The sequence below is a fragment of the Ptychodera flava genome, chromosome 8 (genome assembly GCF_041260155.1).
Source record: "Ptychodera flava strain L36383 chromosome 8, AS_Pfla_20210202, whole genome shotgun sequence".
NCBI lineage: Eukaryota > Metazoa > Hemichordata > Enteropneusta > Ptychoderidae > Ptychodera > Ptychodera flava.
Genome location: NC_091935.1, coordinates 1,931,509 through 1,955,782, shown reverse-complemented (window position 1 = coordinate 1,955,782; position 24,274 = coordinate 1,931,509). Strand labels below are relative to the sequence as shown.

The 24,274-nt window shown below is 35.8% G+C and overlaps 1 protein-coding gene across 2 annotated transcripts in view; it reads right to left on the bottom strand.

Moving 5' to 3' along the window:
• The window catches only part of LOC139138166 (histone acetyltransferase KAT6B-like), a 39,160-nt gene that overhangs the window by 3,737 nt on the left and 11,149 nt on the right, over positions 1 to 24,274 (bottom strand). For both annotated transcript variants that reach the window (XM_070706415.1, XM_070706416.1), the window contains exons 3-7: positions 23,871 to 23,983; positions 21,240 to 21,321; positions 17,079 to 17,210; positions 14,878 to 15,100; positions 4,467 to 4,647 (exon numbers count right to left, since the gene is read on the bottom strand). In XM_070706415.1, the coding sequence (XP_070562516.1) occupies positions 4,467 to 4,647; positions 14,878 to 15,100; positions 17,079 to 17,210; positions 21,240 to 21,321; positions 23,871 to 23,983 (731 nt within the window). The remainder of the gene's footprint in view (positions 1 to 4,466; positions 4,648 to 14,877; positions 15,101 to 17,078; positions 17,211 to 21,239; positions 21,322 to 23,870; positions 23,984 to 24,274) is intronic.

Here is a 24,274-nt window from a genome sequence, read left to right as displayed (position 1 = left end):
ATACACTGGACTTTAAAGGTACACAGTCACCTGTAATCTAAATATGCCCATACATGGTCAAAGGGACGTTCCTTGGTATTCAAAATGCCCATGTGAGGGCGTTGTTTTAAAAAGCAGCCACCCACATAAAATCTATGATTGGTTAGATTTTCTCTTTCCATGGTAACTGTGGCAAAATTGGAACAGGTGACAGTGTACCTTTAACTGGGATGCCTGCCGATGACAACATAAACCTTCTTTTATAATAATCAGGATTGACTATGGAGAGTGTGATGGAGCGTTATACCGGCACAAACACAGACTATGGAGAGTTGTGATGGAATGTTATACCGGCACAAACACAGACTATGGAGAGTTGTGATGGAATGTTATACCTGCACAAACACAGACTATGGAGAGTTGTGATAGAATGTTATACCGGAACAAACACAGACTATGGATAGTTGTGATGGAAGGTTACACCGGCACAAACATAGACTAAGGAGAGTTGTGATGGAATGTTATACCGGAACAAACACAGACTATGGATAGTTCTGATGGAAGGTTATACCAGAACAAACACAGACTATGGGAGAGTTGTGATGAAGGTTATACCGGCACAAATACAGACTATGGAGAGTTGTGATGGAATGTTATACCGGCACAAACACAGACTATGGAGAGTTGTGATGGAATGTTATACCGGCACAAACACAGACTATGGAGAGTTGTGATGGAATGTTATACGGCACAAACATAGACTATGGAGAGTTGTGATGGAATGTTATACTGGCACAAGCACAGACTATGGAGAGTTGTGATGGAATGTTATACCGGCACAAACATAGACTATGGAGAGTTGTGATGGAAAGTTATACTGGCACAAGCACAAACTATGGAGAGCTGTGATGGAATGTTATACAAGCACAAACACACACAATGGAGAGTTGTGATGGAATGTTATACTGGCACAAACATAGACTATGGAGAGTTGTGATGGAATGTTATACCGCACAAGCACAGACTATGGAGAGTTGTGATGGAATGTTATACCGGAACAAACACAGACTATGGATAGTTCTGATGGAAGGTTATACCCGCACAAACACACACAATGGAGAGTTGTGATGGAATGTTATACAAGCACAAACACACACAGTGGAGAGTTGTGATGGAATGTTATACTGGCACAAACACAGACTATGGAGAGTTGTGATGGAATGTTATACCGGCACAAACACAGACTATGGAGAGTTGTGATGGAATGTTATACCGGCACAAGCACAGACTATGGAGAGTTGTGATGGAATGTTATACCGGCACAAACACAGACTATGGAGAGTTGTGATGGAATGTTATACCGGCACCAGCACAGACTATGGAGAGTTGTGATGGAATGTTATACCGGCACAAACACAGACTATGGAGAGTTGTGATGGAATGTTATACCGGCACAAACACAGACTATGGAGAGTTGTGATGGAATGTTATACCGGCACAAACACACACAATGGAGAGTTGTGATGGAATGTTATACCGGCACAAACACACACAATGGAGAGTTGTGATGGAATGTTATACCGGCACAAACACAGACTATGGAGAGTTGTGATGGAATGTTATACCCGCACAAACAGAGACTATGGAGAGTTGTGATGGAATGTTATACCGGCACAAACACAGACTATGGAGAGTTGTGATGGAATGTTATACCGGCACAAACACATACTATGGAGAGTTGTGATGGAATGTTATATCGGCACAAACACACATAATGGAGAGTTGTGATGGAATGTTATACTGGCACAAACACATACTATGGAGAGTTATACTGGCACTAACACATACTATGGAGAGTTGTGATGGAATGTTATACCGGCACAAACACATACTATGGAGAGTTGTGATGGAATGTTATACCGGCACAAACACACACAATGGAGAGTTGTGATGGAATGTTATACTGGCACAAACACATACTATGGAGAGTTGTGATGGAATGTTATACAAGCACAAAACACACACAATGGAGAGTTGTGATGGAATGTTATACTGGCACAAACAGACTATGGAGAGTTGTGATGGAATGTTATACCGGCACAAACACATACTATGGAGAGTTGTGATGGAATGTTATACCGGCACAAACACACACAATGGAGAGTTGTGATGGAATGTTATACCGGCACAAACACAGACTATGGAGAGTTGTGATGGAATGTTATACTGGCACAAACACATACTATGGAGAGTTGTGATGGAATGTTATACCGGCACAAACACATACTATGGAGAGTTGTGATGGAATGTTATACCGGCACAAACACACACAATGGAGAGTTGTGATGGAATGTTATACCGGCACAAACACACACAATGGAGAGTTGTGATGGAATGTTATACTGGCACAAACATACTATGGAGAGTTGTGATGGAATGTTATACTGGCACAAACACAGACTATGGAGAGTTGTGATGGGATGTTATACTGGCACAAACACATACTATGGAGAGTTGTGATGGAATGTTATACTGGCACAAACACATACTATGGAGAGTTGTGATGGAATGTTATACCGGCACAAACACACACAATGGAGAGTTGTGATGGAATGTTATACTGGCACAAACACATACTATGGAGAGTTGTGATGGAATGTTATACCGGCACAAACACAGACTATGGAGAGTTGTGATGGAATGTTATACTGGCACAAACACAGACTATGGAGAGTTGTGATGGAATGTTATACCGGCACAAACACACACAATGGAGAGTTGTGATGGAATGTTATACTGGCACAAACACAGACTATGGAGAGTTGTGATGGAATGTTATACCGGCACAAACACAGACTATGGAGAGTTGTGATGGAATGTTATACCGGCACAAACACATACTATGGAGAGTTGTGATGGAATGTTATACCGGCACAAACACAGACTATGGAGAGTTGTGATGGAATGTTATACCGGCACAAACACATACTATGGAGAGTTGTGATGGAATGTTATATCGGCATATTTGATGTGTTGACAATGAACACATTATGTTACACCTGAAAGGGACCAATTATAAATACTTTACAAGGTAAGAAAGAAACAGATGCCAAATGGGTTAAATCTGGAATTGGACTTAATAATGATACAAATAAAATCATGTCCACAAAGTCACATAGAAATATGTGTTTGTACACATTAGTCGTTTGTGCTGCAGTCATGTGATCTCTCAGGTGTACGGCCCATCCCTTTTATTCCATAGTAGAACCATTGGTGATGAGTTGCTATCATGGTGATGAGTTGCTACCATGGCGATGAGTTGCTACCATGGTGATTAGTTTGTTACTAGGATGATGAGTTGCTATCAATTCTACTTTCCTTTGCTTCTCTATTACTAACTACAGCTAAATACAATGTAATAACTTAAAGTGCGCACCAAAATTTCGTGGTGAAAGGCTTTGATTGGCTATAAACTGAAAAGTCTTTTGATTGGCTATAAACTAAAAAGTCTTTTGATTGGCTATAAACTGAAAAGTCTTTTGATTGGCTATAAACTGAAAAGTCTTTTGATTGGCTATAAACTGAAAAGTCTTTTGATTGGCTATAACTAAAAGTCTTTTGATTGGCTATAAACTAAAAAGTCTTTTGATTGGCTATAAACTGAAAAGTCTTTTGATTGGCTATAAACTGAAAAGTCTTTTGATTGGCTATAAACTGAAAAGTCTTTTGATTGGCTATAAACTAAAAAGTCTTTTGATTGCTATAAACTAAAAAGTCTTTTGATTGGCTATCAACTAAAAAGTCTTTTGATTGGCTATAAACTAAAAAGTCTTTTGATTGGCTATAAACTGAAAAGTCTTTTGATTGGCTATAAACTGAAAAGTCTTTTGATTGGCTATAAACTAAAAAGTCTTTTGAATTGCTATAAACTGAAAAGTCTTTTGATTGGCTATAAACTAAAAAGTCTTTTGATTGGCTATAAACTGAAAAGTCTTTGATTGGCTATAAACTGAAAAGTCTTTTGATTGGCTATAAACTGAAAAGTCTTTTGATTGGCTATAAACTGAAAAGTCTTTTGATTGGCTATAAACTGAAAAGTCTTTTGATTGGCTATAAACTGAAAAGTCTTTTGATTGGCTATAAACTAAAAAGTCTATTGATTGGCTATAAACTAAAAAGTCTTTTGATTGGCTATAAACTGAAAAGTCTTTTGATTGGCTATAAACTGAAAAGTCTTTTGATTGGCTATCAACTAAAAAGTCTTTTGATTGGCTATAAACTAAAAAGTCTTTTGATTGGCTATAAACTGAAAAGTCTTTTGATTGGCTATAAACTAAAAAGTCTTTTGATTGGCTATAAACTAAAAAGTCTTCTGATTGGCTATAAACTGAAAAGTCTTTTGATTGGCTATAAACTGAAAAGTCTTTTGATTGGCTTTAACTGAAAAGTCTTTTGATTGGCTAGAAACTGAAAAATATTTCTATTACCTGTTCTTCAAAGACATGGGCCTGCTGAGGGAAGCCCTGGTTACGGAAGTAATTGGAAACATCCTTGATGGTCCAGTTGGCCGGATCACTGGGAACACCGGACTTTGCAGACTGTTCTGGAAGATTGGCAGTTTGAGCAGTTGGCGTGGCAACATCTGGGCTACTACTATCAGACTTGGGACTGCATGGATAGAATGGTCAATCAAAAGAGGAATAAAGTCAATGTTACATTTTGAGGAAAAAATGACTTGAGTATTAAAGGGCAAGTGGCTGTCACTTTTGATGTTTATTTTACACTATTTTTGTTTTATGTCAATAACAAGTACTTGTTCTACTCAAAAAAGAATATTAAAACAATACCGGTATTATTAGCTTGCCAAGACAGCATCTATATGTTTCAAATGCACTGTTATTGTTTGCATTTGTATTCTACTCCAGACAAGAATCATCTTGTAAAAAATAGTGACAACATCACTGTTCGCTCCCATATAGATATCAAAACAAGTCAACAATTGTATGAAACATGGACATACATATACAGACAGACTGACATACACAGACTGGCACAGAGTGATGACATTGACCCCAAGTGTGCGTTGGCCCATGGAGAGTGATAAAGATATAACAAACAGCGCATGTAATGATAAAATAGTTAAGTATAGGCCTATACAGGCACTGAGAGTGAATATGTTACAGCAATTTGATTAGTTTCTTTTCCTTTTCTACTTCTGTGATAATCTTTAAGACAATCAATCTGCAAGGCAGTTTATGTATTGACAAATATGTTATCTTTTACAAGCACACAGTACGGTAAACTGTTCTTGATTTTTCATTTACAATATTTGACATAGACTGAAATACATAACATGCAACCAATGTTTACACTTTGCCCATACACCAGATACATGGAGAAATTTCAACATACAATCATCAACTCAGAAACCCTACAGGAAAAGTAAACATTGTTTTCTTCCAGAACAGCTGGTACATCCACATCTGGAACAACTTACAAACTTAACCAATTACACAAGGATGATGACACAAGAGATAAAGTTAAACTGAGGTGAACTTGACTATTCCTTTCAAATCCTTACCTAACTTGACATCTTAAACTCAAATACACTGCATGGTTAATTGTGCACAAAAATACATCCGGGTGGACCATTTCATAAGGATGGTGTCTGGAAGATTTATGAGGTACGTTATCTTTTTTATCCGATTCATTGTACATTCTTTTTTCCCCCTCTCCCACCTTTTCTTTTTGTCAAACCTTCTCTGGCTGAATTTTTTATTGGCATTTGTTTGGAATTTTTTCAAAATCTGCCAGGATTTTTTTACCGCATTTCAACACCAAATACAGTTTACCATATCAAATGCTTACTAAATCACCACATTATATACTCTTAGTTCCAGTAGGTATAAAATTACCCCAAAAAATCTTAAAAATACAAAATGAAAGATATCCCAGTAAAACTGAAAGTTTCGCAAAGTTGCCCAAAAAATTCAAAATTCCAAATTTCAACTTAATTTCAATATATCTTATTAAACATAGGGCCAAAGTCCCTGAAGCTACTATACCGTAGACATGGATACAAAATTAAGTATTTCCTGACTGTATGAAATTATCTCACTAAGGTCATCCTAGGGACATGTAAACCAAATATTAAAGCTGTCTGACCAGCAGTTTTGAAAGAACAAGCAACTCAACAGTTGACAGAGCTCTGTTGAGTTATGTAGAGAATAACCTTTTGTGACACATGTATTGATGAAGAAGGTGGATATCTTTGATTAACATTGAGTTCTGTTTAATAAGTTGAGACTGTACATACTCAGAGAAAGCACACTGAAGAGACAAAGGTTTGAAACTTAAGAAGTTCAAGGTCATCAAAAGCATCATAAGGAATCATGTTACACTTTCATTGCACTGTTTCACAGATTGCATAATTGCTATAAATAGCACATGAGGAATCTTTATACAGCCAAGCTTTACCATAAAAACCCTATCACTTTGACCACTCTTTTAATTGACCACTCTATTTTTTTCTTCAAAAAGTAATTTTATTTTATCCTTACCAAGTCAACCATAAATGGAAATTAGAACTTTCTCTATCTCTATCTCTATCTCTATCTCTATTGACTATTTTGAGCAATTTCTTTTAGATAACATACAGGGCACAATAAATGACGGTTCAGAATATGTCAAAGTTGGGATTCAGGAAAGTTGCCTTTACATGTTTTAATCCTCCAAGATGGTAAGCATTTCACTATGAAATGTCAAAAAAAGTTGAACTTTCTGATAATTCCCGACACTAAAATTATTTTGGCTTTGATGATTTCCTAATTAATTCAATTATTTAAAATCATATTATTTTTTTCTGGGTGAATTGATAGGGTTTATACAGTACAAGAATTACATACAATGTAAGTCAAATTTTGACCAAAAATGACAAATAAATTCCTTAAAAATACACATTTGCATATTTCATCACAATTTGAACAAGTCTAAGTTGGGTTACCCCTAGGGACCTGTATACCAAATAACAAAGCTGTCTGACCAGCGGTTATGAAGAAGAAGATTTTTTACCAAAAACACCTTTTTTGGCATTAATTTGCCTATTTTCAACAATATCAAAAAATTGAAAAAATAGTTTCTCAAAATCGTATTTTTCATCTACACAACAAATATCAAATCAGTAAGTACTGCGGTTCTCAAGATATTTGAGTGGACGGACGCCTCACAAACGGACATACATACATACATACATACATACATACATACAGACTGACGACGGACGCCGGACGGATACCCATCCCAATAGCTTCTATAGACTATAGTCTATAGTAGCTAACAAAAACCCTAACCGTTTACTAAATATCAAAGCAATCAGACTGGTAAATTTTGAGAAACAAATTTTTTGACCATAAATGAGAAAAATTGCCCCACAAAATACAAAATTGCAGATTTCATCCTAATTTTAAATATATCTAATTAACATAAACCCTCGGAACCTGTACACTAGATATCAAAGCTACCAGATCAGTGGTTTTATGAGAAAAAATTTTTGACCAAAAAAGGCAAAAATTGCCCCAAAAATAAAAATAAAAATTGCCAGTTTCAACATACCTTCAATACATTATACTGAGATTAATCTTAGATACCTGTATACCAAATATCAAAGCTATCAAATCAGTAGTTTTTGGATTAAAAATTTTTTATCAAAAATTGGGAAAATTGCCCCAAAATTACAAATATGACAATATCAATACAATTTGTACAAGCATGACTGAGGTCATTCTGAGGAACATGAATATCAAGTTTCATAGCAATCAGACGAGCCATTTCAGAGAACAAGATTTTTTGACTAAAAACGGAAAAAATACCCTAAAAATACAAACATGCAAATTTCATCCCAATTTTTGCACACATAATTTAGAATACCTAAAGAAATCTGCATACCAAGTTTCAACCAAATCTGACCAATGCTTACTGAGTTTTAGCCATTTGCAGGATTTTTCCTTTTTCTCCTCATTTGCATATTTTTGGCACTGACATGTTCATTTGAACAAATTCACATCTCCACCCCTAGGTGCACCTGTACACCAAATACTAAGACAGTAGGTGCTACGGTTTAGGAGTTTTTGATGTGGACGGACTAACAGACATACATACATACTTACATACATACACACAGACGCCATTTTGCCACCTTATACGAATACCTCCCATTTGCATATATACATATGCATATATGGGAGCGTAAAAACAAGTCATCGTTGATGACACAGTCCCCACTTGTTAATGGGTACTTTGATTACATGTCCTCAGAGAGGATAGAGTCCTCTTCATTAATTAGGTCTGTGATAAAAATACTTTGATACAGATGGCGCTCAATGGCCAAGAATGAGTTCCATGGTGATGAAAACATAAAACCAATGTAGGCCACCATCCTAAAGTTCATAAAATGAGTCAACTAGGAATTAATCATCAGGATATTGCAAAACATTTTTTTATACAATTCTATCACTTGACAGATTATCATTGGTACCATATTTAATAAAGTTTGATGCAGTATTTACAACACTATGAGATCAACATCTGTATCAAGTTTCATCACATTTGACGTTGTATTAATTTGTGGCTATATCACCCAAATTAGGAAAGTTCATTACTTATGCAATTACAAATTAATAAAAATGACACTGATAAATGTCTTTTTCAATGTTAAAGCAATGTGAGCTTAACATCAGTTAACATCTGTACAAAGTTTCATGAATTTGATGCAGTACGTATTTCTTGACATATCAGCCTACTTACGAAACTTCAATAATTGACATGTTACTGCTACATGACATGAAACAAATTGACGAGCATATGTATGAAATAGGTCAATGTCCTTGTACCAACTTTGAATGATACTGGTGGAAATATGTCTGAGTTATGGCTCTGTACATTGAAAATTGTACAGAATCACCGCCATGCAGCGATATTTGATCTTACTGTTTAAAAAATCAACATGTATATGTATGACGTAAGTCAATGTACATGTACCAACTTTGAATAAGATCAGTTGAGACTTGCCAGAGTTATGGCTCTCGACATGAAACAACCATAACAAAATTGCTACCATGTGGCCATATTGGACCATCTCATGAAACCAATCGACATACATATGTATAAATAAGTCAATGTCCTTGTACCAATTTTGAATAAATTTGCTTGATACATGTCTGAGTTATGGTTCCGGACATGAAAAAATCGAAAAAACCAGATATGAACTGTAAATGCTCACGTGCTTCATTGTATATTGCAGTTATGTGTAAATTTGAACCTTTGCCACATTTTTGCAACTTCATTGAAAGTATCATGATCAACATAATGAACAATATTCACCACAGATTAAACTCTATCGGTCATTACGTATTCAAATACGCAATTAGCTGAAATAGAAATAATTAATTTCTTTGACTGCTATCATTGTATGACCACTTTATATAGCAAGTGTAATTGCCTTTGGTCAAGTCCTTCAAACAATATATTCCAAACTTTGAAAGCTCATTAGATATGCAAACTATTAATTAGCTGACATGAAAACTTAAGTGCGAAATGACTTTTAATATTGATATAACCTGGTATAATCATCAATATACATAGCATGTTATGCCAACTTTGATCAAATAAATCCAAGTATATATCCCTAATTAGGAAAGTTCATTAAATACACAAAGTAGGAATTGGCTGAAGCAAAAATCCTTAATGCCTTTCAATAATGTTAGCCTATATAATAGTATCTTTAATAGCAAGTGTCATCAATTTTGGTCATGTAAATTCAAATATATATCCCTAATTTCAAAATTCATTAAATATTCAAATTAGGGGCTTTAAGTAAAAATGCTTAATGACTTTCAGTAACGTCGTATCATAGTATCTTTAATTTATATGTACATAGCAAGTTTCGTCAACTTTGGTCTAGTCAATACAGATAAATATCCCTAATTATGAAAGTTCATTAAATATGCAAATAAGGAATTGGCTAAAGTTCAAATGCTTAATGACTTTCAATAATGTTCATAGTATCTTTAATGTACATAGCCAGTTTCGCCAACTTTGGTCTCGTCAATTCAGATAAATACCCCTAATTAGGAAAGTTCATAAAATATGCAAATTAGGCATTGACTGAAGTAAAAATGCTTAATTTAATAATGTTCTATCATAGTATCTTTAATGTACATGATAGCAAGTTTCATCAATTTTGGTCTTGTAAATTCAAATATATATCCTTAATTTCAAAAGGTCATTAAATATGCAAATTAGGATTTGGATGAAGTAAAATGCTTAATGACTTTCAATAATGTTAAATCATAGTATCCTCAATATGCATACCAAGTTTCGTCAATTTTGATCAAGTAAATTCAGATATATACGCCTAATTAGGAAATTTCATTAAATATGCAAATTAGTAATTATCTTTCACGTCACCCCTTTAATAACTTTCACAGCTGATATATCTTGATGTGATCAATATTTGGAGCAAATCTCATCAAATTGTGTGCAATCGTTCTCAATGTATATCCGATTTTTCTAAAATCATTAATTATGCAAATGAGCAAAAAGTAAGGAAGCCACACCCACCAAAAACTAATCAGTTCTTACCATTAGCAAACTGAATCTATGTACCAGATTTGAGTCTGACCTGATGAGCCGTTTTTGAGATATTGAGCACACAGACAGAGACAGACAGACAGACACACAGACACACAGACAGACAGGCATCGCTGCGACATATGCTCACGTGTGTCAACACTTTAGCAAAAAATGGCCACACGGCAGCCATATTGGATTGTATCATAAAACAAATCAATGTGCATATGTATGACATATGTCCTTGTACTAAGTTTGAATAAAATCGGTGAATAAAATTAGTTGAGACATGCCCAAGTTTTGGCTAAGGACACGAAAAAATTGTAACAAAATGGCTCCCATGCAGCCATATTGGATCATATCATGAAACAAATTGACATACATATGTATGACATAGGTTAATGTCCTTATACGAACTTTGAATAAAATCGGTTGAGATATGCCTGAGAGTATTATGGCTCTGTACATTAAAAATCGTAACAAAATGGCCGCAAGGCAGCCATATTGGATCGTATCACATAACAAATTGACATGCATATGTATGACATTAGTCAATCTCCTTGTACCAACTTTGAATAAAATCGGTTGAAACATGTCTGAGTTATGGCGTACATGAAAAAATTTGTGTCTCTTGAAAATGTCCGATTTGAATTTTGTACAGTGTTTTTATGCTTGCAAAATTCTCTTTTGCCCAATGACAAATTCATAACAAATCGACGTACATATGTATGACATAGGTCAATGTCCTTGTACCAACTTTGAATAAAATCGGTTGAGATATGCCTGAGTTATGCCTCTGTATATGAAAAAATCGTAACAAAATGGCCACACAGCAGCCATATTGGATCGTATCACAAAACAAATCGACATGTATATCTATGAAATTGGTCAATGTCCTTGTACCAACGTTGAATAAAATCGGTTGAAACATGTCTGAGTTATGGCTCTGTACATGAAAAAATCGTAATAAAATGGCCGCCTGGCGGCCATATTGGATCGTATCACAAAACAAATTGACGTGCATATCTATGACATTGGTCAATGTCCTTGTACCAACTTTGAATAAAATCGGTTGAAACATGTCTGAGTTATGGCTCTGTACATGAAAAAATCGTAATAAAATGGCCGCCTGGCGGCCATATTGGATCGTATCACAAAACAAATCGGCGTGCATCTGTATGACATATGAAGTAATCCTTGTACCAAGTTTGAATGAAATCGCTCCTTGCATCTCTGAGATATCTGCGTGAACGGACGGACGCACGCACGCACGCACGCACGCACGGACATGACCAAACCTATAAGTCCCCCCGGACGGTGTCCGTGGGGACTAATAACAATGTAGTCTACACATGTACAAGCAGAGTTGATAAGCTTAACACTGTGTATCTCAACATGCTTTGGAGAGTACCGGTAGCACAAGAAACTGTAGTTGACACTAAAAAATAAATCAGTGAAAAAATTATCTAAAGTTACAGCCATTGGACCTTTAAAAATGAAATTAAAAAGAAGATAAAATATAATCCTCCACACAAAGTTGATCTAATTCTTGCAGTATCTATAATGATTAGATAAAGTTCCATAACATTGAACACCTTGAAGTGATTCTCTTTAAGTTCAAGTACACCAAATTCCAAAGACCTCTATGCTTACTGTATGTTCCACCCTGAGGTTGACAGTAATGTAATTGACAGGCAGGTTTGACTTTATGTGGACATTTCACTTAGGTGTCTACTTAAAGGGCCTCATTGACCTTTGACCCCCACACACTACTATGACCTCCTAGGTTACTCGTTTTTTTAATACAGGCATTCAAATCATAACTGGGCACAATTTTTCAGTCATGCCAAGTGATAACTAGGATATGTTTTGAAAATTAACATGGTGACACCGTGTTTTTAATTTTGCTGAATAATAAGTGCACAGTTATGTTTCAATTTAAGAGTTTTCAAGAATTTGACGTTAGTAGGCTAAGTTGTATTGTGGTATGAATGAAACCTTTGCTTGAAAAGCATTATTTCAAAACATGAAATGGAATTGACCAAAATATCAAAAAGTCACAAAAGGTTGCCCATACTTTATAATGTTGAAATCAACTGTATTTTCAAATTGATATTTTTTCACATCTTAGGGAGCCCTATTCGGATCAATTTCCAAGGAAACGGATATGACCAACATTTTTTAAAATGATACTATATCAAATAATGTATTTGCAATATTTCCTGAAAATGGCATTACTTTTAATTTTAGTACGAAGTTGTCGCACTTCACTTTAAAGGGACACATTTTTATCATCTTTATCTCTGACAAAGTTGACTACTTGTGCAAAACTTACAAATCAGAACAAAGAACTTTAATCACATAAAAAGTCAATGCATCAAACACTTATCTAAGAGCCAGGGATTGAAGACTGCTGCTGTAAACTGCTTCAACCAATCATTTGCAATGTTATTTGTTTTCTTAAACATAGGGCCAAAGTCCCTGAAGCTACTATAGACATGGATACAAAATAAAGTATTTCCTGACCGTATGAAATTATGTCACTAAGGTCATCCTAGGGACCTGTAAACCAAATATTAAAGCTGTCTGACCAGCGGTTTTGAAAAAACAAGCCACCAAACAGTCGACAGAGCTCTGCTGTGTTATGTAGAGAATAACTTTTTGTGACACATGTATTGATGAAGAAGTGGATATCTTTGACAGCTCATTTCAGGATGGCCTGACCAAAAATGGCAAAATCGTATTTTTCATCTACACAACAAATATCAAATCAGTAAGTACTGCGGTTCTCAAGATATATGAGTGGACGGACGCCTCACAAACGGACATACATACATACACACATACATACATACAGACTGACAACAGACGCCGGATGGATACCCATCCCAATAGCTTCTGGACGGACACCTATCCCGACAGCTTCTATAGACTATAGTCTATAGTAGCTTAAAAATTCATGTTTACAGAAATGTCTTTCGTCGCTGTGACACAGTATGGGCAACACATTCAACAGGATAATAATCCATGAAAAACACACATTTGAATTTCAAAAATAATGACTTTTCAAAAAATCCAAAATGGAAATGATTTAACAATAACAACAAGAGTGCGGTTGTAGCCATAGTTTTCAGTATGGAAGCTTTTAGTATAGACACTGCAATGAATTACAGAGACAATATCTGTCAATTTAATCATAAAGTTTGTTCCATAACCCAGTTTCATTTTCACATACTCATTCTTCCAAAAGTACAAGGAAATAAAAAGCATTAGTAACACCAATAATTCTTTGTATAAAATATGTTTACAGTTGAAAACTGAATTCCAATCCAGACTTAACATCAGTAGCCAACAACAACTCTAGGCATTAAATACAAGTTGTATTGACAAGTTGAGCAAAGTGGGATTTCAACATGATTTCTGGTGTTGATAAAACAACTTTGTTTCACAAACAGAACAATTGACAGGAAAAAATAAATGCAAATTGCAGGTAATTCAGAATGTTTTCCCAATTAACATTCTCAAGTCAGTGAGAGTTTCCTAAATACTGCACAAAATCCAATTCAACCACAGTATGTTTCAAATAAGGTGAGACCTCATTGAGTCATAATGTTGTGACATGTAATTTGAAAGCTCTATCAGGTGTAACTTCTCTAATATTTTTCATTACTTTCTATTTTCTTGTTCTACTCCCACAATTATGTTGAAGTGTATAGTATTCACCTAGTTAATGCAATCTCTATATGGCGTCGTTACTAGATGGATTCTAGTTCACACTGGCATTTATTTGTCAATGACATCATTGCCAATTAATTGTTTGCATATGCATTTTGTTGGTATTTTCGTTGTTTCATTGAAAATATCATTAAAGGCACAGATATTGTCCCTGTAAATAGTTTGACAGATCATGCACCACCCCCTTATTTCAAATGCTGTCATTTCACTGGGACTTATCTTTATCCAATCTTATTGTGAGCAAATTCAGCAACTTGATGATGGAGACATGCTAAGATCAGTGATTTCTGATATTCCAGGGATCCAAAAGACCTGTAAGTACTTGTGAACACAACAACATAGAAGAAATGCTGGACAAATACTGAACCTTGATACTGGTTCTGGGGGAGGGGCACAAACTGCACAAATTGCATGGAGCACCCTTGCGCAGTGATCTTACAGTCTCATCCTAGGAACACATTGAAGACCATAAGCCTATTGAAAAGTAGCTTTGATAATCACTTTTGAAGATTTCACACAATCTTTGGCTTATCCTACCTTGCAGATTTCTTAGGATCATCTTTCTTATCTTCTTCTTCTACTTCTTCTTCCGCTTCTTCTTGCGCCTCCTCTTCCATTTTCTCCTCCTCTTTGACTGCAACATCCTTGCTCTTTCCATCGGTAGCATCCTTCTCATCTACTTCCATGGGTTCAGGTCCGGTTGCCTCCACTGGCTCAGGAGTTTCTGCTGGTGTTGGCAAGACACTTACATCAGCTGTCACTTTAGGAAGAAATAAAAAAGCACAAACATTTTAAAATTTAGGATCGCCTCATCCCCTTCTTGACAATGTTTGCAAATCATCTTGGAAACACTTTTAAATGTTTTTAAAAAGATCAGTGATAAATTTTATTGATTACGATTTGGTCAGATGTTGTGCAGCATTCAAAGGTCGAACGGTTTAATATTAAATGTTTCAGAAAATAGTGACAACCAACTGTACATCACCGTAATCAAAAAAGTCGGCATTTGAAACTAACTACAATTTATACAAATAATTATTCATAGCATGACAAAATGTACTTCTGGTTGTAATTTACTGATTTAAACCTTTACATCTTTACAGACACAATCAGCAAACGCTAACTATTTCGTCCGAGAAATGCACAGCACAACGATAATCACATGTTGCATTTGCATAATTTTGATACATTCGATAAACTTATGGATTAGAAAATCTTAATTTAAAAACTTCAAAAGAGTGCACAGGGCTCGAAATTAACTTTCTTCCCTGGTAGTTCACATGGGCTACCATTTTCTGAAGTTGGTAGCCCAGTGACAATGGCTGGTAGCCCATGCAAATTTTAATTTAGGGATTTTTTCCTGACCAAGAGAAGAAAAACTTTAAGCTATTTTTCAAGATTCTGCCCATGAAGTGAATTTGTTGTCATTTGATGTGACTACTTGCACACCTTTATTACCCAAAGGAAACTGGTATAATTGACGACAGTGACACTAAAAAGTTTGGTGACCTATTATTGTATTGACAACCAGTTTCATTCTCAGAGTTGCATACCAATTTTGATAGTCGTCATGGCAATGACCACCACCTTCTCAGCAGGGCTAAAAACAAACCATGGGCTTTCTGTGGTAGGGATGAGTTTGTGATTGATACATTTTGATCAAAATGCCATGAGAATACGTTTTCATTGGCCATCATTTTCTGTGCCTGTCATCCAACTACATCAGTTGAGATATTTGTTGCAATTCCATCGCACGGTCGTCTTTGTAATTTGCAAAACAAAGTCATAGTCTGGCCTTACTGTTACCAGCTGGGTTTGACATTTAGCTAGTCCAAAAGTGAAAGACCGGACATGGCACGCCAAGTACTGACTGAATTTCTTTGGTAATCCATGTGGACTATCATTTCATGGACTTTGGTAGCCCCATGGAAAAGTTGGTAGTCTGTTGATGCAGTACTACCGCTTGAGTCCTGGTGTATACTTCAGGTTACAAGAAGAAGATTATAAATGCGAAAAAACACATAATGAAATGTGAGAATGTGTATATTGGTATGATTGACCATAAGATAACAGCTGTACAAAGCAACAAGGCACTCTCATTACTCATTATGGACTGTAATGGTACGCATTGCTTGATTTCAATGTTGGAAACCAAGCTATACAGTCCATGATATCTTACCAATGGAAAAGCTATACCATCCATGATATCTTACCAATGGAATGGCTTGATTCCATCCTCTCAATGTTGGAAACCAAGCTATACTATCCATGATATTTTACCAATGGAATAGCTTCATTCCATCCTTTCAATGTTGGAAACTAAGCTATACCATCCATGATATCTTACTAATGGAATAGCTTGATTCCATCCTTTCAATGTTGGAAACCAAGCTATACTATCCATGATATTTAACCAATGGAATGGCTTGATTCCATACTTTCAATGTTGGAAACCAAGCTATACTGTCCATGATATCTTACTAATGGAATGGCTTGATTCCATCCTTTCAATGTTGGAAACCAAGCTATACTATCCATGATATTTTACCAATGGAATGGCTTCATTCCATCCTTTCAATGTTGGAAACCAAGCTATACTATCCATGATATCTTACCAATGGAATGGCTTGATTCCATCCTCTCAATGTTGGAAACCAAGCTATACTATCCATGATATCTTACCAATGGAATAGCTTCATTCCATCCTTTCAATGTTGGAAACCAAGCTATAATCTTACCTGTTTCTTTGTCCTTTTGGTTGTCTTCAACACATTCACTCTCACTCTCACTGGTTACTGTGGCTGGAGTCGCTGAATCTGAATTCAGATTTGAGGGATCTTCTTTGACACACGTATCACACATCCATTTCCCTGTCATGATTGGAAACAATTTCACACAGCATGAGATAGAGTGACATCTCCTCTCACAGTACCTCCATCATCACCATCATACTTCAATAAAAACATCTTTTTGATATCCAAGGTTACAAATTGTACATAAATATTTTCTGCGACAGACATCTCTCTTGTGGTTTCAAGAATGTCCTTTACAGACATTTTCACATTTCATCTTGTTTTTTGGAAGGAAAGAATGTTCAATCAGGTCACCAGGACCAATTGATGAGCTACCTAGCAGATAATATCGGTCCACTGTGATATTTAAGGTAATTCAGATATAAGGTGTGGACTGCTTTGTCACTTAAGGAAATACTAATGAATATGGAACACATTTGAATATCAGCAGCAAATTTCTCAATATACTGTAGATTTTTGGGGGGCATGGGGAAAGAGTCCAACCAGAGATCATTTGCATACATGTACATCTGTGCCAGCTGCGACTGATGGCAGTGTAGATTGTAGGAGGCGCACTTTGCCAGAGTACTAACATTTAACCATACCTCAACTGTACAAACAAATACTTTTGACCAAAACTGAAAAATTGCCAAAAATATAGGTGCAATTCTTATCATAATTTCGAGGAATCTGAGTCAGGTCACCCCTGGGAACCTGCATACAAAATCAATCAGACAAGGGGATTCTGAGATGAAGATTTTTTGAATTTTTGATTGAAAACAGTAAAAATTGCCCTTGAAATACAACATTACAGGTTTTGTCACTAGTTGTATAAACTGATATACTGGCAGATCAGCCCTAGGAACAATCAGATAAAATTTCAAAGCAATCTGATAAACAATTTCAGAGAAGAAGATATTTTTCTAGAAAACAGAGAAAAAAAATGCCCCAGAAATACAAATATAATGCAAATTCACCATGATTTAAAAAACCTGACTGAGGTCAATCCAAGGAACCTCATCAATCAATCTGACATCAGGTTCAGAATAGATTTTTTGACCAAAAACAGGAAAAATTGACCAAAAAAACAAATATAAAACTTTCATCACGATTTGAAGGCACTAAACTATGTATGACCATAGAGATACATGTGTATGTGTATCAAGTTTCAAGACAATCACACAAGCAGTTTCAAAGGAGATGATTTTTTGACCAAAAACGGAAAAATTGTCTCAAAAATACAAATATGAAAATTTCACTACAATTTGAAGAAATCTGACAGAAGTCAACCCTTGGACCATGCATACCAAGTTTCAAAAAATTTGGGCAAAGCAGTTTCTGAGATGATGATTTTTTTGAAAAACTTTTGGGTAAAAATACAAATACGAAAATTTCACTACAATTAGAACATATCTAACTAAAGTCATCTGAAGGAACCTGCATACTAAGTTTCAACCAAATCTATTTACAGGATTGTGCCTCTTTTTTAATCTCATTGGCATATTTTTAACAATAACATGTTCATAAATTACACCTAAATTTACTTGTATTCGAAATTAAAATGGCTGCCATTCCCTGAATTAAAAGGGGCAGGTTTTCATTCTCTTTACTATACCTCTTAACAAATTGAATAATTAGATACAACTTTCAAGGGCAAATAAAGACTGATATCACATAAACAGTGAACATCAAGCACTTATGCAAGAAACAGGAATTGAGCGCTGCCTCTTTAAGTCTATGTAAACAAGAAAAATATTTGATTTCATAAAAGCAGGACAGTAAAACCCTAAATTTTTTTAACACTTCCCCAACAAAGAATCGTAAGGTTTTGAGAGACTAGCAATTCATCAAAAAGTGTTTCCTGCCTTGACAACATTTCTTTTCAGTGAATAGTACACAGTATGAAGTAAAGATAGTTCATTTAGTTAGGGAATCTAACAGAGAAAAGGGAGCAAACTAAGGGGTATACTTCAAGATTTACCAGAGTTGAACTATTAAAATACATTGCTTCTGTTTTAATCAGCAGTTCACCACAGATGAAACCGTAAAGTGCACACAGTGAAAATATTGTAAAATGCTGATTGGTTACTCCACTACATGAATGCATTAAAAAGATTTCAGTATAACATCTTCATATACTCGTCACAATACAACAACCATAGGCCGCATGGGTATCAAAGTCTTTGGACTTCTCATATGTCATTATCTACAACAAATGTGCATTATTACATTGTATGTCCCAGTAAAAACTGAAGATGTCACATGATCAGGCACATATGAATAATGCTGGTACATGTGAAAATAGGTCAAAGGTCACCCTAAATTTGGCAGCAAATCATGGTCTCATAGTGAGGTCCAGGGCAAGTAGAAACCAAACCACAAGCCCCACCTAAAGTTAGATAAACATGTGATAAAAATGGATACACAAAACAAATTGTACTGTCTTATTGACACGATATCAAACTTGACCTTGTGCTTAGCAATCTTCCTTACAAGCAAATCTCTTGTCCATCACACCGAAAATCAAATTCGGTCCATTGATAAATACCAATAATGCCAGTTTGGTTTTGAAACGCACGTTGTACTTTACCTTGCCAAAAACCTGGCAAGATTTTTTTGCCTAACTGTACACACTTATTTGCCTAACTGCGCTAGCATATCGATTATTGCTTTTACCTACGTCAAAATTGAACAGCACTGGATAAAAATATGATTTAAACCCAGTATTAAAAAGATATGCATTGCCACAAAATGAACAATCCTGACTCTTATTCCATTTTAAGGTACATGTAGAATGCACCTCAAGGACAAATGTTTGGAAATATCAAACTTTTACAATACTGTTGTGGGGCTCATTTTGAAGCTTAGGAAGTATGTAAAGTTTTCACAGGCTTATTTTTTTGAAAATTGAAAAAAAAAATTTTCCCCATGAAGTTGATACACGGAAGGCAGCCACTTTGAATTGCAAGAGTCGAAGAGTCAGCAAACATTGGGTAATTTATCTCTCTTCCACAACATTCTGCATGGTGACCCCTTGTTTTTATTCGTGATTTTGAAAGAGAACAATTTACATGTTTTCCTTGAAGGAAAGTTTGAGCAAGTCTTTCAATTTGAGGCACATACTACCTTAAAGACAAGCATGCCCAATATTCAGGTGGTAAAGTGAGTGGTTTTATGCAAGACTTGAAAATGATGTCGGGATGATTCAATGAAAAGAGAGTGAAGAAATCCTTTGATATTTGTCCAAGTGGCCACCCATCCAAGTTTTAAAAAAATACTGAACAGTTTCTGATATACCTTGGTCTGCAGTTAACAGTACACAGCATATGAAAGACCATTTATACCATGGCATTATCCATTGCACTTACCGTCTAAAGGACTAATGAAAACGTGCACATTGATACTTTTTTACATTTTGAACTATGACTTCATTAACTACTGCATATTCGTGCTCAAATTTCATTGTCTGTCTTCAAATTTCAAAATAATTACACACGAACAGTAGTACTGTTGTCGTTCACCAGTTCTTTCTGATAGCAGGAACACACCAGAGTCTACCCGCATGCTACCATTCATGCTAATGATACAGTAAGTAAACGTTCTTGCCAAGGTATCATGTTTGCCAACCACTGTGAGTGGTATTAAGGTAGAATGCAACTGACAGGTATTTGGACTCTGAAATTTTCCAATTCTTTTGAAATTTTCCAATTCTTTTCTGATCTCACTTTGAAGCTCTTTGAATAAGAGGAACTTTCACAGTCTAGGTTTCTTCAAAATCAAAAATTTTATTTTTCTCCATTGAGTTAAAACAAGGATAGTGGACATTTTGAATTTGTAATAACAGTAAATCTAGAGTAATTTGTTTCTATAGTACCAAAATGAGCACGGTGACCCTGATTTTTATTCTTGATTTTGAAAGAGAATGGTTGAAAGATTCCTTGAGGAGAATTTGAGCAAAGGTTTTAAGTCTTTCACTTTCCAGTTGCATACTACCTCAATGATGGCATAAATTTGATGAAATGAGCTATTCATTTTGCTTTTATAAATCACAGAAAAACATGCAAAGATCATCTAAAAATTTTTGTCGAATTTTTTTCTACTACTCACCGGTTGGTTTTTTGATTACTGGTGGTTTGTGGCAGGCCATATGATAACCTTTGTCGCAAGAATCACAAAATAGCAAACTATCCTGGAATATAGAAACGATAACATACAGTGCTTAACTCATCTGTGTATGTACATACATGTACATGCAGCAACATATACCATGGCCAGATTTCAACTTTGACCTGGCAGAGAAGTCTTCATTTTATGGTATATTTGTCAACTGCTTGAAAATATCCCCCTTTTAGTCAGGATTTAAGTACTTTAGCAAATTAAGCAAAGAGATTGATACATGTAGAATATCATACAGAGTCATATCTGACATTGACCTTCACTTAAAAAGCCAGTTGCTGTAACTTTTGATGACCATTTTCATAATTTGTGTTCATTTTCTTAATTTGTGTTTTTAATGTCATCAACAGTTTCTCTTTCTACTCCCCAAAGCATGTTGATGTACACAGTATTCAGCTTGTCAACTCAACCTTCATATGAATAGGGTACATTGTTCTTGTTGACAAGTGAATTCTGGTCCAGACTGGAGTAGACGTCATCAAAAGTCACGACTACTGGGCCTTTAATACTTTATGATGTCAGTGGGTAACACATCACGCCCAATCAACACATAAAATAATCTATAGCAATGCAATTCATGATGTCCTTTCCAATCTAATCCACACTCTGTATTTCTTATCCTAAACGCACAGCCATGCATACCCACACACACTGACCTATCCAGGGTCGTGACCCCTGACCCCACAATTCATCACAGGTTCGACCATATACCAATGCAATGCGTTTGCTGAGAGTCTTTTGTCAAGCTCCAGTTTCCAGGGGTTTCCCAATAGTTGCCCGGGCTCCCAAGGGTATATTCATATAATCATTTTAGGGTACAATGGAATGATCATACAGTGTTTTCTCTAGGTTTTTCTAAAAAGGGGGGAGGTCCCCCTGCTTCAAAATTTAAGGGAGATTTGGTTCTGATTGAGGGGGACTATAATAACTTATGCAAATAACTTAAAGAGCATTAGTCAAAAATCTAATAAAAGACGCTCATGTTCTTTTATTTTTTCCATCCAGTAAATGTTGAATTAATTAGAAGTCTACACAAATCATTCAAACTTCATTCATTTTAGTTGCAGTACAGTTTTGCAAGGCAAACTCTAGTTGACAGTCTTTCAGCTGTTTTAGCGTTTCATCCAGGATGGCATCAACAGGAGGGATTTCCCCCTTTACAAGAAAAGTTTGGGGGATTTCACCAGTTCATATGTTCTACTTGTATCTCTAACATGTGACTTGCACCATTTCATGGGGGGGGCCTGGTCCCCCCTTGACAAATTACTAGGGGGTGCTAGCATGTCAACAAAGGGGAATTCCCCCTCGCTCTCTCTAGATGAAACACTGCTGTATCACAACCTTCTGTATTTAGGAAGCTTGTATACTGTGGCTACAGATAGTGGATTACATCAACTGTATGATGTTACATCATATGTTACATCATAGACAGTAACCATGAAGTGGATTACATCAACTGTATGATGTTACATCATAGACAGTAACCATGAAGTGGATTACATCAACTGTATGATGTTACATCATAGACAGTAACCATAAAGTGGATTACATCAACTGTATGATGTTACATCATAGACAGTAACCATAAAGTGGATTACATCAACTGTATGATGTTACATCATAGACAGTTATCATGAGGTGGAATGCTATTATAAATGCTGTGTGGAAATCATAATCTTAAACCTCATTGCAGAGGGGGGCTGAATGTCGTACATTTGTGATAATTTGAAGCAGGATTTGATTAGATAAGGGGGATTCCAACAATCGTGCACTCTGGCAAAATCACTGATCACAGGGACCCCTCTGAAATCTTAGCACAAGTGCTGAGAAAAAGGGCAGCAGACATGACCTCCTTCACTGCTGCTGCTAGCAGCAATGTTTCAATGACACAATCTTCTAATGCTATGTACAGCTCAGACAATCTCTTTTGTTATGAAAATCAATGGTTTGTGTAATTATGCAAATTAACACTAGTGCTATAATGCTGATTATTGTTCTATGATTAACACCGCTAGACCAGGACAGAAAAACAACAGAGTGTTCTGTAGCTGCACTCCAGTACAATGACATGCACACTGAGTCTTTTCTAAAAAGGGCAGTTTTTTATCAGCTTCATTTCTGAACAAATTGATATACTGAACATAACTTTAACCAGAAATAAAGGAAAATAGGTCATCTTGCTCCCAGCCGCATGGTCTAGCATAAATTATACCATAAAACTAGTCTCTAAGCATGTACAGACAACTGCAAACTAAAACAACAGTAAGTAAGTAATACACTAAGGTACCAGTACTTCTTTCATAATTTTGTGATCATAGCTTTTATATTTCATTGTCAAATGAGTGTCTGATAGCCTGTAGTTTCTATGCAAGGATGTCATCAGGTCAAGGCTACAAAGCTCTGCGAGCGCATAAGCAATGGTGAGTCAAGTTCAGCATCTTTTAATTGGGTAGCATGGTGGTATCTCTCTAATATCAAGGATTGACACTGAATCACAGCACAGAGTAGGCTATGACAGGTTGATAAAGTCTGCAACGACATAGAAAGATTAGATGTACTCACTGCATCACCGGCATCACCGCAGACAAAGCAGGTTTTGCAGTCAAAACACTGCCAGGGTGACATTCTGGCTCTTATTGCCAATTTTGCAGAGTAGTTCATGCAAGATGGATGTGCTGTCAAATACAAAAACAGTGAATCATATATCAGAAATCTTCCGTGTCATGACTGTTTAAATATGGAATCTGCATGCTCAAACTGCTCATCAGCAATAGATTCAAGCTGTATTTCTACAATTTCAAACATGAACAGAAAAATTTTTCATAAGATTTAAATTACCACAAAGCTGTCACATAAACTACATCCACAGTTGCACACGTACATTTCTAATAAAATCCACCTCAGAACAGGAAGTGCACTTGGAGAATGTCTTCTGTTCCCATGGCAACATGTGTTTGGTTTGTTTG